The 16,222-nt window shown below is 34.0% G+C and overlaps 1 protein-coding gene across 1 annotated transcript; it reads left to right on the top strand.

Moving 5' to 3' along the window:
* Positions 1–6,080: 6,080 nt before the first annotated feature.
* Positions 6,081–16,200, top strand: LOC126768635 (X-linked retinitis pigmentosa GTPase regulator-like). Its single transcript, XM_050486849.1, has 8 exons — positions 6,081–6,190; positions 10,988–11,113; positions 11,381–11,536; positions 11,719–11,874; positions 12,154–12,306; positions 12,609–12,932; positions 14,668–15,795; positions 16,042–16,200. Exons 1-8 carry the CDS (start codon positions 6,172–6,174, stop codon positions 16,152–16,154), a joined length of 2,175 nt encoding a protein of 724 aa, XP_050342806.1. The 5' UTR covers positions 6,081–6,171; the 3' UTR covers positions 16,155–16,200.
* The last annotated feature ends 22 nt before the right edge of the window (positions 16,201–16,222 follow it).

Consider the following 16,222-nt stretch of genomic DNA (forward strand, 5'->3'; position numbering starts at 1 on the left):
GCAGAGTTAAAGTCTCTCTTCTTAGATGTACTGTCCGGAGCTTTGGTGATGCGGGCTACTACCCACGTTACAAACGCTGAGTTTTTACGGGTCTCAGCTTCGACGCACTCAGCGTTGTACAACCTAGGAACCTTGCCATCTAGTGATACGTCAGTATATGGAATGAAGGACTCCATAGCCTAGCATATCACTTCGGATATGGCTTGTTCGCAGCTCGACAGATCATTGGAAGAGAAACATATCTGCCGCCAAGGGTAGGTTGCAAAAAAGTGCCGCATCTCGTCCCAATCTGCCAACTTGTATTGCCACACCCATCTGGTGCCAGTGGGACAAGAGTCCAGAGGGTGGAAGTTGCAGACCGACCTGATCACGCAATGACCAGAAGTGCCCAAAGGAGCCGTAACTGACACTGAAAACTGGTCAGGGTTGGTAGTCAGCAGAAGTCCAGACAATTAGATGTGTGACCGTCCACGTCCTAGTTGCTTCATGTACGAGCTGAGAGAGATGTAGCGATAGTGCGAATTTGAGTGCCTCTCTCCCGGCATGGTCAGTGTTCTGGTATGGGAATAGCCAATCTTGATGGTGAGCGTTGAAATCCCCCAGAAACACTATTTGAGCACTCGGGTACCGACGTTGAATGGCATCAGACGTGACACTGAGATACTTGAACATCCAAGTCCTATCATTCATCCACCTATAGATCTTAACCTGTATCTATAAGCACTAAGTGTCGGAGACGCTGGCAGCAGACGTCATTAAGAGCGTACATACAGATTCCTGCACGAGGTTTGAAGTTGTGCTCAAGTGAATGTCCGGGATACTGTAAGTACGCTACATCTGCTGGACTTGTGATTTATGTCTCCGTGAGAAAGAGCAATTGCGGCTTAGCGGTCTCGAAGTAGTGGTGGACCGCAAAGAGATTGGAGTGCAAACCTCGTATATTTGAGAGATGCACTGAAAAAGAGAGGTGGTGCAGCCGTTGTGAAACTTTTTCCTTTCTATTTTCACAAATCATAAACAAAATAAGTGTATGTTTGAATTGGTATGGGAAAATGGAAATTGTACGAGGTGCTACATTTTAGACACCGTGACTTTCACCGCAATGACGGGAATGGTAGACTCGACTGGAGACAGCGGGAACGCCCGAACCCCCCTGGATATTAAACACCTATAGGGCAGATATAAATGTTTATTGGTTATCCGTATAATGGGAACTGACGAAGTTATTTCAACCATTAAAGGCAATATTTAGAAGGATTTTTTTATAAAACATAGATTAAATTTATTTCTTTAACAAACAGGTACTTTTTCTATTTAACATTATACCTTATTTGAGGGCAAGTCTACCAACCAACAATAAACATATATTATAATGTACAGGCGACATTTTAAAATTAATTTAACCATTACAGTAGAAATAAAACTTTAATTATTAAAATAAAAATGTACAAGATTAATCTAAGCTTAATTCAAAAGGTTATTACCTTTTGAATTTGAAACCTTGAAATTTCATTAAAACATGTTAAAAGTAAATTAAGTAACTACGTAAAGAGTTTAGACAAAAGATTTGACGTAAGCTCCTTTTTTGAGAATATTTAAACAACATTTAAAGGTTTGAAGAATAACTAACAATCATATAATCATCATCAGAATATATATTTTTACTGATTGATAAAAAAGAGTATCTACTAAGTTTATTGCTGGTTTCTTTTTTGGTAGAAACTTCATACCAAATGGAAGTTCGAAATTTAATTTTTTATTAATTAAGACTTAGTAAAATGACTTCTCAGTTATTACATGAAGATCCACATGCATAAATATATCGATATAACTGAGAAGAGAGCTAATAAAACTTTTTAATTCAAAAAATCAATCTCAAGTCAATTGCGTTGGACGCACGTTCACTACCACTATATCAACCAGATGATCATTATTATGCGACCACTTTACGAATGATATCTGAATGAAAACAAAACGGTCAATCGTAATAAAAACAAATATTCCTGAATACATTTTTATAAAGTCCATTTCTCTTGATCCGTTTTTATACTACCAATACAATACTCCAAAATTTTGCGGAACCGTCTCCATAATTAATCGCCGTCGTCTATGAATACGCCATCCGTCACCTCGCGCTGTCAAACAAAGAGGATGAATAGGAAGGAAATAAAGCAGCGAAATTCGTGCCCATTGACTTTGACGAGATGAAAAATTGGTGCGTGTAAAAACATACTATAATACAACTGCATGTATTCCGACCCATTAAAAAACATCCCGGAGGCAGTATTGAGATCAGATATTACAAACATCTATTTTGAACATTACATAATATACAAGACGAAGTATTCCAATCTTATAAAAACGAATATGAATAACAATTCTTTAGCAATGTATCTGAGAAACCGTTACTTGGCTACAAGCAAGTGACTAAGCCTTGCTATAACTAGATTAAAATATTTGAGATTAAAGAATTACGCAATGTGACCTAAAAAGTAGGTTAAAGCAATAAATGGGTCATATATACTGAGCAATTACCAGCGATTAGCTTTACCTCCAACAAACTAACGCGTCTAAACTTTCACTGAGACGCGTAGACTTGTGTTCGCAAAGATTTTATACCTAACGCGAATAATCTAGAACAAACTTGCATTTAAATATCGAATACATCAATTAATAAATTGAGTGCATAGAGAGACAATATAATTAATAATAATAATATTGTTGTTCTGACCGAATATCAACCGAGGCGACAAATTAAAAGATTAACCATCTGCGCTGAATTATTATAGAGTAAAAGTGTGTGTCAACACATGTGCACTCTAAATTCACTTTTTAGTTAAATTTACACCTTAAATTATTTTTAATTTACTTTATGAACTCAGATTAAAAATATATATACATATTATAAGGCCTTTTTTTATTTTTCAATTAAAAAAAACAGTTATTATCTACGCCTATAAAATATAGTTCGTTCCCAAATATAAAATTACAATACGATTAGTTTCAGCATCCTTCTCTCTTACGCAGTTATTTTCTAAAGTAAATGTAAACGGTAATAGTTGTAATAAATTAAAATAACATAGATATAATGTAAATTTGTTTTGCTAATATAAGCGTTATGTAAAATAATTTATAAATCTAAAGAAATTACTCTTTTATAACTTTTTTTCATATACCTACCTGAAAAAAGTAATTGTTATAAAATAATATAATTAAGCTAAATGCTTCGTAGAATATAATGGTATCATTTCAGTTTTGTGCATATTTCAAAAATATATCGCAACTTCGATAGTGATCTCGCGTGACGTTTATGACTACAAGTTACTTAAATTCGATGAAATGTTTCTGTTTTTGCTATTTATACATGAAAAATTACATGTAATACTATTTATTTCAGTAGAAAAACGAGATGAAATATATACATGTGTTAAATTGTAAATTGTGGCAAGTGGACTCTAATATCTTACTGCACTAAGACGTTATGTCCTTTGTGCCTGAAGTCACGCTGAGTCTTTCCCCTTTAAACCGTAGTAAGTATTGCTGTCTCGCGGTAGAAAATATGTTTAATGGATAATACCTACCCAGACGAGTAAAATTTTTTTTTTAATTAATCAACAATGACTCTTCACCAAAAAAGATCAATTTCAGGAGTGAATATAGGAAGTGTAACCAGTGCATATTTAACCACTTATAATGTAACACGATATATTATCAAATCACTTCATTCGCTTAACATTGCTAGAATAACTAAACCAATGTAATTGTATCTTTATATTCCTACACACGATCGCCAACTAATCGTTATTTTATAATATTCTTATCCACCGTAGACACGAACGAACATATACTTGTGCTCCTTTATTGTATTCAAACAAAAACCACCACCTTACGGAGCGCTCACCGCAGATTATACAACAAGCCGCAAGAAGTTGATCACATCTTTTACATGAGTTGCTGCAGGATCGCGAAGTAGGTTCGCGAAACTAACGCATATGTAAGAATTATTATTCCTAGAAACAGAAAAGTAACTACTGTAATATCTACTCATATTTTAATATAATATATTTATTATTTTACACGCAAATACTCTTTGTATTTTCTTAAAATGTTGTGCCTGTACATCGTTAACGCTACGTTACGTAGCACGTAGCAAAGCGTCAGGCTTATAATTGTTAAACTCGCTTGCGATCACAATTTCAAAACGATAATGATTTTTAAAAAAAATGCCATGTGTACACACGAACACATTTATGTTCTCAAATAATTTCTTCAATTTGGTTAAAACAGATACATTTGTGATTTTAAGAGAATTTATAACATACTTCCGCATAAAATATATAATTTTAAAGCCGAAAAGCATTGACTTTGGCAAAATTGATTTATTGTGATGTACATTGCTAGTATACGTACTTATCAACTGTGATTGAAATATGAAATCCAAACATTATAAAATAGAAGTGTTTTTAAATATTTTAAGAATCAAATATCTTTAATACATTATGTTGTCTTCAGTTTGACATAATTATAAAATAAAACAATCATTACAATTTATAATTTAATTTTGTAATGTGACAATACGGGTCGCGTAGCCATATGTCTTAGTTTCCATCTTGGCCTATTTCTTAAAAGGAGCATTGCTATCATTCTTAAAAAATACAATCGCGATTGTATCTCTAAAAAAGCTATTGAATGCATAGCTTAAGAGAATTTGACTCCAATTTGAGCGCGACTGTCTCATTTATTTTAGTATGCCGATGGCAATAACCTTTGAACACGCTGTTCTTTTGAAATTTCTGACTCTAGATTATTTACTCTACCTAACATAACGTATACAAATAGAAAAACTAATCTAAACATGTATGTTTTATTATATTTTGTATATAATTCCATGTATTTATCTCATAATATCTCGCATATTTTTCCCACGGATTGGCTTTATTATTTTGTAGTGTTAATACTATTGCTACCGTATCGAATCGGTTTTTTATGAGGATGTACAAATACAACGAATGAAAAATAATACTAATTAACTACTGAAGCCAAGCGATGACATCAACAGGACTAATTAGCTAAGTATAACTTTGAATTGATCATAAATGCCATATTTCAGTCGATATATATTTATTGGTATCATTCTTTACACCGACTGACAGCAATCGCGAACTAATGGTGCAGGTCAAGGCTTATTAAGTAATCGAACTGAATGACTGAATTATAGGGTAGAATAATTGGTAGAAAAATCATTTCATCATTTTAATTATAGTCAGATTTATTCAATCTTTTATACAAAAGGTAGGTTAGATAGGATGACAATAAGCCACCCGGTGGCAACTGGTCACGACCGCCCAAAGATATTGACGCTTTAAGAAATATTAACCATACCTTACATCGCCAATGCATCACCAGGCTTGTTATCCGTGAAGTTATGTCCCTTGTGGTTGCAACTACACCGGTTCACTTACCCTTCAAATCAGAACACTAGTAATAAGTGGGTGGTACCTACACAGACGGAACTGTCCACGGAAATCGTTACCAACTAGTGACAATGTGCAATTGTGATAATTACTACAGGCACAAGTTTTAATATAAACATTGTGGCTGTTTTTAATATAAATCATTACTTTAACAAAAATTATTCTTAGTAGTAATTTACGCAGTTATCATTTTTAATTATATTCAAAAAAGTTACCTACGTCATTTGTTATAGCTAACAGTGACGTTTGAAGCAATTACTATTTAAAACAAAGACTGTAGGACCACACAATATATTGATAATTATAGCAATTAATAGGAGACAGGCTGCAGCGTAAACAAATAGAATTTACTACGACACGAAGAATACAAATAAATTCAAAATTTGTTTTTTATTTCTCTAAAGTTATATTATTAATACTAACAAATATATGTTAAGCCCTTATAAAAGTAATTTTGAGTGTGAACAAACCAGAAAGTATTTGTTTCTGACGTTGATGACCTGAAACTACGAATGTTGTCCAATTACAAACGAAACCCATAAATAACATTGTAAGCTTTTTCTCGCAACCCTATTTCCATATACCACCACTAGTGGTGTGCGGCACGTGGCCAGTGGTCAGTAGTCGCGTCGCGGACCGGTCGATCCGTGGACATGTACACCCAGTGAGCAGCCGACACAGTAAATCCGCTGACGCCATGACTGAGGATATACCAGGTTATCTTTTTATTATTTGTCACGAATTAAAATTTTAATTAGTTTTCCTTTTTAATTTAAACGAAATTTGCAAATTTATTAAAATGTGTTTTGATTAAATCAAAGTTATAATTCACATGGATGAGTAACTTTTAGGTGAGGAATAGGAATTTTTTTATTCATGCATTGATTATTTGTTTTCCTTTTTTTGCTTTTTATAAAGTGAAAGAAACGTATATATATAATAAATTTTCGAATGGTATTTATAGTTTCTTCGACTGGTAATTAGTATCGATTTTTTCTAGGAACTAGGGTCGTGTTTTGTAAACAAATTATTGCATTTGTACATTTGCTTCTGTTTGAAAATTGCCTATTCAAGTAACGACGTACTTTATATTCTAAATTCATTTCCTTTTAAACAAAAGATGGTCTTAGCGTCGATTGTAACAAATTTAGAATAATAGTAAGCAATTTTCGATAGTCAATTACATATGTGGTATAAATGTTCAATTAAATATAAGACTTTACTTGATTCGTACTACAGTTATTTCATATATATGTGTAAGTTAGCTACTGAATCGGGTTTTATCACCGTTTCCATGTAGCATTGAAACACGCTATTTATCGTTATTAGGAACATTATTTTAATTCTAAATACTTTTGCAATTTAGAAACGTCAGTCGGCAAAACATTTCACATACATACAATGTAATAATATGTTTCAAATGGCAATCAAATGGAATTTTACATGTAAGGATAGGGCTATTGTATAAAGTGTGGTCTCCCAGTTTGATTTTGTTGTTATAAAAACACACGTTACGAATTATTTCACAAACTGTAGGATATTAAGTTACACAAAACATAAATTACAAAACTGTCCGGCACGCAAGACATCCGTACCGAGAGATATACGCAAATATATTATACACTATTTATGCACATTATTAAATTTCATATTATTTTACATCGTAAAGGTCAGAAAATATCAACTTAATGAAAATTAAATAAATATACGTTAAATTTGTGTGAATAACAGAAGGAAGGATCATAAAAATTACAATATTATTAACTGTTTCTTTATATTAATAAACTAAGTTATTATTATTGCTTAAAAAGCGTTTATAAACAGACTTGCAGCTAAAGTATAATCGAATGACTAATTAGTAATCCTAACATCACGACTAAGCTACTGAAGAATTAAATCGGGTAACAAGTGTGGCAGTGCCCCTAACACTCACAATGTTATATGCAACAGCCATGTCTTACTAACTACACTATGAATGTACTCTGTTATTTATCGCTTGTGGGTTCGCAGTAATTTATTAACGTTTATCTACTATGTTCACAGGAGCGACTCCGTATAATCTATCATCTGTGATGAATTATAGAGTCGCATCTAAACACAAGGGTGTACGACTGCAGCAAAATGTAAACGCAATCTTTAAACAAAAACTTAAAAACAAGTAGTACTTAAAAAAGTACTACTTGTTTTTTATATTTATAAACATATAAAAAACAAGTAGTAATTATAGTATGCAAAGGCGGCCTTGTCACTTACAGGCAACCTCTGTAAAGAGAAATATTAATGTTTTTTTTAGCCTTTAGGATCATTAATCGGGCGAAGTGTGCGAACAATTTATACTTGAAATTTATTGAATGCTTATAAACTTAATACAAATATTTACAACTACATATTATAATATATATATATATAAACTGAACTCATCAGATATTCTACCGCAAAATAGCAGTACTTGGTATTGTTGTGTTCCGGTTTGAAGGGTGAATAAGCCAGTGTAATTACAGGCACAAGGGACATAAAATCTTAGGTCCTAAGGTTGGTAGCGCATTGGCTATGTAAGTGATGGTTATCATTTCTTACAATGCCAATGTCTAGGCGTTGATAACCACCTACCATCAGGTGGCCCATATGCTCGTCCGCTTTCCTATTCTATAAAAAAAACATACATACATACATACATAAAAAATATATAAGAAATAATACAACATGCTATAGTTAGATTGATAAATAATAATTATGCAAACGACTCTTAAAAATATGTACGGATTCAGCTTGACGAATTTCTCGAGGCAGGGAATTCCACAGTTTGACTGCTTACCCGTTAAGAAATTGCTGTATATTTTAGTACAAATCAGAGGGATCAGCAATTTATTATCTTACTCAGAGCGCAAATTGATTGGTGTATGAGAGCCAAGGAAGGTAATCATCTTTATTTATGACTTCCGAATAATGTAACTTATATATAATTTTAAAGAGGTTACATTTTCACTTTCGTTTAACCGACGTGGTGGTTGTATTCTTGCAAAACTAATATTACTGTAAAGATTTCTTTATTTTATATAATTATGTGGCTTTGCATTGTTTTAATATAAAGCTTTTGTAAAAAATATATTAGACATAATATTAGAAAGAGAAATATGAAATAAGGTATATATCAGTTATATGTGTATAAATGAGATTATTATATACAAAATCATTATACAAGTAGTCGAAACATTTTACATAAACAAAAGCATTGGCTGCATGTACCATGGCCACTTTGTTCAGCTTAAATAAAATATTAGTTATGTTTTTTTATGAGTAAGTACCTAAACCTTGACGTGGTTTCGCTCGCGAAAATGTAATGGATTAATAAAAAAAGACAAAACTTTAACCAATATTTTTGCTATAGTGTTTTTAGAATGATCTATACGTTCAAGGTGTTTTATCTTCTTTAATATGTTTTTCTTGTCGCTTATATTTTACAATAAAATGTTAATTGTATTAATTATAATACCATGACAATGTTGTTTCCGTAGCCATTTCGTCCCAACAGCCCAGATTTAAAAAACAAATATATGTTTGAAGTATGGTTGACAAGTGAGGAAAAATATTGCTTTTGTTTTTTCACGAAAAGAAAACATGGTAATCGCCAAAAACTTTTTATTGTTTTAAAAATTAAACGGTTTTACAAAAAAAATGTAAATTACTTACTACATTTTTTTATTTTGCTATTTAAAAATGTAGTTATTTAAAACAATGTCTTTTGTTTAGCTACTAATAATTCGTAATGCTGGACAAAACAAATTAACATACTAATTATACTGATAAAAAAAATTACGGTATACTTATTTGTTTTAATAAATCTACACATAATTTAATTATTTCATAGAGATAGGCGACAAATAAAGCGCAAATAAATACAGCCGAATGTAATTTATATATTTTTTCATGCTATATTTGCATCTCTTTCGTGCACCACCTTATTGTGTACGGTTTTGCGAACGATATAAATACATTAAAAAAAAATCAATTTATAGTTCGTTTACCAACAACATTGTCGCTCGTTGTGATTGATGGGCTGACGACATTGAAAGTATTAGGAAAAAGTTGTGAAGAAAATTGCATTCGTGAGAAAACCTAACTGGAAGAGAGGTGTTGGCCAAGCATCGTGATTGTACATTACTTTTATATTACTGTGAAATAATTATATGCATTTTAATATGCACCTATATTTTAATATTTGTGTATATTTTTATTATATGTATATATTAAACAGCGAGTCACAGCTCATAAGTAATAGCTCACGCGAGTGTTGGTTTGTTAATTCAGAACAAAAGAAAGCTAAATTTCGGGCTCGATACCGATCTCTGACTTGAGTATGAGTAGTCAGGCAAGGTCAAGGATAGGAAGTAACGGCCAAGCTAATGGACTTAGGCTAAGTCCTCTAAGGTTCCAAGTAAAATATTATTTTATTTAAAAACATTATTCTTAATAAACTTTAATATAATTTCGACTTACATTAATATTATTATAATATTGTAATGTGAAACTGTAGGGAGATGAACATTCAGCTCATTATTATAAAATGATGAGTATTTTTTGTTATTACCCAACTACATCCATGATTTTTTATCTATAACTTAAACTTAATTCTAATAATATTTAAATTGTTTTAATCGACAATAGTAAGTATTCAATTCCCTTTGATTTACGCAAGGTGGTAACTAAACGCTAAGCCAATGTGTGAAACACAGGATAGAATTTGTAAAGAAATATTTACTTTATGTATTTTAATTTTGGTCAGTTTTAGTTATAAAAGAGTGACTAAACCCGTTGCGTAGGTACTTTATCACGAGGTTTAATTTATGGTAATGTTATAAAGAAAAAAGTATGAACGTCATGCGAAAAGGTTAAGAAGTCAATGGCAAAATAAAACTTACTTTCATGGGGCGTTGATTTATGATTCGGTCAAAACTATAATAGAAACGAAACCTTGATGATTATCACGTAAAAGTATATTGTTGTAATACTAATTTATTCCTACATTAAAAAATAAATTATGTTATAGTTACGTTTAGTAAAATAGATTTATATAAGAACGTTCTTATACTTGTGTCATAGTTTTTAAATAGAAGCTTTTTTCGTGTATAAAATCGGTAAATGGAAGTCTAGGTATGAATAACTGGGGACAGAATGATTTAAGATTCTACACTCATAATAATGCAAAAACATATCTATGAGACCTCATATTCATATAAATCTTTGAATGAAATATCCGGAAGGTAAAGTTTTTATTACATTTTAATGAATAATTTGTATATTATTCAAACAAGATACAATTTTAGGTATGTTTACTTCGTACATCTATGAAGCCAAGCTGAATTAGTTCTGCATACCCTACAATATAATAATAAGTACCTACGTATCATCTATACGAACACCATATAATCTGTTAAAAGAAGTTTGTGATTTTTTGCACAGCATTAGAAGTTACAAGAGTTAGTCTAATCTATTTGAACACGTTTTCATTCCAGAAACCGGTGCTGTTTTCACATTCGGCAAATCTCACTTCGCCGACAATGAGCCGAGCCACTTCTTCATAAAGAACGACCCTATAATTGCCATATCGTGTGGTGACGAACACAGTGCTGTCATATGCCGTTAGTCTTTTGATTGTCAATATTCTAGCCTATTTTTTTTTCTTATAAAAACTGCAGGCATTTCAACCCTTATTATGCCTGCATTTATGTCACTCCCTTATTATCTCCAAACACACATCCTTTAAACTACAACAGAACAAATAATATACTTTGCGTAGAATTGATATTATCTTCAAATCGTAACATTTTCAATATCAAAGTTGTCAGAACGGAAACTACCAAATTAACTGCACTTGAAACTATGAAATGCATTATATTTTTCCGTAGAAAATGGTCGTGTATTCGTTTTCGGCGCAAATGCTTGGGGTCAGCTGGGCTTGGGCCACAAAGACGAAGTGACACGACCCAGCTGCGTCAAATGGCTGAAGCCTCATCGAGCTATATTCGTAGCCTGTGGAAGGGCTCATACAATTTTCGTCACAGGTTTGAAGTTTATTAATTTTTATGTAATAATGTAATTATTAACTTTATTTTTAAATATTTCGCAAGATCTTTAAAACATGTTATATGACATCAACTGAATATAACAAAAGCAGAATTTCTGTATTACTACTCGGTACAAGTAGTTTTATTATTCAATTATTTACTATTGATATTTATTACAGACTCCAACACTATATACTCTGTCGGTTGCAACGATGAAGGACAGCTTGGTACTGGAGACATGGAGCACCACAGCGTACCACAGGCAGTGAATCTGGAGATTGATCAACCTATCAAACAAGTTTCTGCGGGAAGCAATCACACAGCTTTACTCACTGGTGACAAACAATCACACTGCAACACTTAAGCATCCATTTGTCGTTATTACACATTTTTATATAGATAAGATATATATATCAAGTAAAGTAATATTGATTAAGGTTTTCAGACAAAAGTGTAGAAACAATTCCAAAGGTTCAAGATTCATCTCTTTAATACAAACTGTTGCAGAATTTTAAAATAAAAAATACAAGCATACATATATATTAAATATTAAATTACCTAAGTCATTTTAATGAATATCTGAAAACGAATACCATTTTTTTTTAATAACCTAGACGACGGTCGCGTTTTCGTCTGCGGTTCGAACTCGGAAGGTCAGCTCGGGCTGGGCGAGGACGCACGCTCGTGCGTCTCCTTCACCGAGCTTAAATTTATGGAGAAGATAGCATTCGTCGAGTGTGGATATTACCATACTGTATTCATTACCGGTGAGAATATTACCTCGTTCAAATATGTAACAGCATATACTTAGTATGAACAATATTAAAAATACAATTAAAAAAATATACCTTTGTTACTTTTATATGCACGAATGAAACACATACGTTTTGATGATACCTACTTTTTATTTCCGGAAATATTCATGGAAAGCAAGGGAAAGTATAATAAAAGTAACAGTTATTATATGTTTAACGTAGATAATATGATAATAGCATTTTTATAAGTATAAACTGTGTAGGTATTGCGTAAATTTTGCAAGCTTCATTTAATTCCGCGTCGATGTTTTCAGCCAAAGGCGCAGTGTTTATAACCGGTGACAATGAAAATCAAAAGTTAGGTATTCCAAATATGCCAACAACAGTTTATGTTCCGCAAGTTTTACCATTGGAAACTCAAATCAAAAGTGCCTGCTGTGGTGCCAATCATACATTTCTTTTGTCCATGGACGAGACAAAAATTCTCGCATTTGGATCGAACGAAAAAGGTCAATTGGGTATGCCGATGAATGTGGAGAACGTAACGGAACCAACTGAAATTAACATGGAGCAAATGTTTGATGGATATCAATTGAAGCTTGTGGCTTGCGGCGCTATGCATACAGCTTTTGTAACAGGTAACAATTAATTTATACTTATAAATTTATATTGGAAAGCTAGCGGTCCCGATGGAATACCAGCCATAGTGCTGAAGAAGTGCGCAGCGGAGCTGTCTATTGTGTTAACGCGCCTGTTCCAACTTTCTCTCTCTTCGGGATGTGTGCCGGAGGCTTGGAGAAGAGCTAATGTGCAAGCGGTTCCCAAAAAAGGGGATCGGTCTGACCCGGCAAATTATCGGCCAATAGCTATCACCTCAGTACTTTGTAAGGTGATGGAACGGATTTTAAACAACCAACTGATCCATTACCTAGAAGATCACTGTCTAATTAATGATCGTCAGTACGGGTTTCGACCAAAACGGTCCACAGGTGATCTTCTAGCATACGTAACACACCTCTGGGGTGAAGCTATCGACAAGCATGGAGAATCGTTGGCTGTCAACCTCGATATCTTCAAGGCTTTCAACAGGGTCTGGCACAGAAGTCTTCTCTCCAAGCTGCCAGCATATGGTCTGCCTGCTCAGCTATGCACCTGGATTGCCAGCTTCCTACACAAGCGTAGCCTTCGTGTTTTAGTTGATGGATGCGCTTCACAGTTCTATGTAGTGAATGCTGGGGTCCCCCAGGGATCTGTGCTATCTCCCACACTCTTTCTTTTGCATATCAATGATATGCTCTCTCTTGGGAACATACATTGCTATGCAGACGATAGTACAGTGCATGGTGGATACCACGGACGCGCAGTGGCTGGGCAAGCGGAAATTGAGGAGAGGCGGAAGGATCTTGTCATTGAACTCGATAGGACATTAGAGCTCATCGCCAAATGGGGCTCCGATAATCTTGTTGAGTTTAATGCCAAGAAAACAAAGGTATGCGCTTTCACAGCGAAAAAGTCAGCATTTTCCCCTCTTCCCTCCCTCTGTGGTACTCCGCTGGTGATACAAAGCAAAATCGCCATGCTGGGGATTGACGTTCGCTGCGACCTTAGTCCAAGGGATTACATCGAGGCTGTTATAAAAACAGCTTCACGGAAACTCGGAGTTCTGAACAAGGTGCGGCGTTTTTTCACGCCACAACAACTGTGCCTGCTGTACAAAACACAGGTACAGTCTTGCGTTGAATATTGCTCGCACCTTTGGGATGGCTCCGCTAAATACCTACTGGAGGCCTTGGACCGGTTGCAGCGACGTGCTGTACGCATTATTGGCGACGTAAAGGTCACAAACACCCTTGAACCTTTACAATTGCGTCGTGAGATAGCAGCACTGAGCGCTTTCTATCGACTGTATCACGGCGAGTGCTCTGAGGTATTATTCTCTCTAATTCCTGTTTCCCCCTTCCTTCTTAAGTCCACGCGAGCTGGTTCTCGATGTCACCGCCTAACTGTGACATCAATTCCATCGCGAACAAAGAAATTTGGCAACTCCTTTCTTTGTCGCACTTCCAAAAAATGGAATTCCTTACCAGCTCACGTGTTCCCCTCCTCTTACAACCCTCTTCAAACGAGGCGTGAAAAGGCATCTTGCGGGCCGGCAAGGCGAAGGCGGCTAGTGCAGAACGTTTTTCCCGTCTGTACTGGCCGTTGTCGCGTTTGGACTCTACTACCACTTACCATCAGGTGGAGTAGAGTCATTTGCCCTCCCGCATATATAAAAAAAAAAAATCTAAAAAATAAATACGTATGAAGATCTGAATAATGTAAATTTTATTATTGTAAAAAAAGTAAACTAAATATTTTCTAAACACTTTATAGATAATGGCTTACTTTACACTTGCGGAGAATCACGACACAATAAATTGTGTTTGGAAGAAGTCGACGACGCTAATAATTCGAACGAAGCAATACCCAATCAATACGCGGCAAAGCGGGTCACCGCTATGAATGGCTTTATCGTAGACAATGTCGCTTGCGGTGGCTGTCACACATTACTTACCGCCGTTAAAGGTTCTAACGCAGACTTTACTAACAACGATTTCAATATAATCAGTGAGGAAAACAGACATATTTCTTTAACTGAGCTACCTCCACTTCAAAAAGTCCCAGCAATGAATAAAAACGATGAACACACGAAAGAAGATGTAACCAATTCAAATACAAACATAAGAACTAGTAGAGAACAAATAAACGGAAACGGTAATGAGGAAACAGGATCCATAAACTCACTAGAAGCAAACGTTAGTGATTCTCATATTGTAGGTATAAATGACCTTGAAGCAGATAATGGGAGTATTCATGACATAATAAATATAACCAACGATGAAGATGATTTCAAATATGAAGTTAAAAAAGAAGTAGACAATGTTTTAGAAAACGTAAACACTGTACTTAAAACAGGAGAGGATAAAATAAATAATATGTCACATGTTGTAGCTGAAACGGTTCATGCAAAAGCAGAAGTAGTTGAAGAGGTATTAAAGAAAACCATTGACATAAAATCTCCCGGTTTTCATTGCGACGAGAAAAAGGTTTTAGAACTCCCCGATAAATCGACAGAAATCGCTAACTCACCACCTCCAAAAACACCTATAATACAAGATTTATTAGATATTCCTGATATATCGCAAATGAGCCCAAATTTAAGTAAGCATAGTGATGACGGGCAAAAAAGTGAAACGGGGCAATCTGAAAATGAAACTATAACTTGCGGTTCTGATAAATCAAGCCCTCAAATGGGTAAAACTAAAACTCAAGCCGTAATGCCGATTGTAAGAAGTGACGACAACATTGATTCACACGAAGAGCCAATCCACTGTGAGGACTCAGACGTTGTAGTCAATAAAATAGAAGAGAAAGGTCGTTTCGCACGCATATTTCAATCAATAAAGGATAAAGAGAATTCCTGCATGGGTAAAGGAAAGGTTATTGAAGAAAAAGTTGTAGGTATTTATAATAAAATATAATTAGTTTTCAAAAACACTGACGCTTATGCCCAGCAAAACGCACTTACAGGATTGAATAATTGATACACATTCTTAACAAAAATATTTAGATTACAAAATATCACAAAACTTTAAAAAGAATACACTAATACAATATTTATTTAATTCACTTAATCATAATTTGTTTGTGAATTTTACATTTGAATACCTGTCTCTTTGCTATACGTAATAGTTGTTTTTTTTTTAGAAAATATCCACAAAGGAATTGACAATGCGGAAGAAACAGTGCACAAGATAGAGGAGAGAGTAGAGACGGAAATACGAAACCAAACTAATTCACGAACATGCACAATTTTATAAGCACTTAGTGTAGTCAGTGTTTGTCTTCTTAAATGTTTATCGGAAATTAAAAAAATATTCTTACTACT

Source organism: Nymphalis io, chromosome 5 (genome assembly GCF_905147045.1).
Source record: "Nymphalis io chromosome 5, ilAglIoxx1.1, whole genome shotgun sequence".
NCBI classification, from domain to species: Eukaryota; Metazoa; Arthropoda; class Insecta; order Lepidoptera; family Nymphalidae; genus Nymphalis; species Nymphalis io.

Bases quoted from the DNA above. Each gene is read 5' to 3' on its own strand.
- LOC126768635 (XM_050486849.1), top strand. The intron at 11,537-11,718 runs GTTTGAAGTTTA...TATTTATTACAG, and splicing joins TCATACAATTTTCGTCACAG to ACTCCAACACTATATACTCT. The intron at 12,933-14,667 runs GTAACAATTAAT...AACACTTTATAG, and splicing joins GCATACAGCTTTTGTAACAG to ATAATGGCTTACTTTACACT.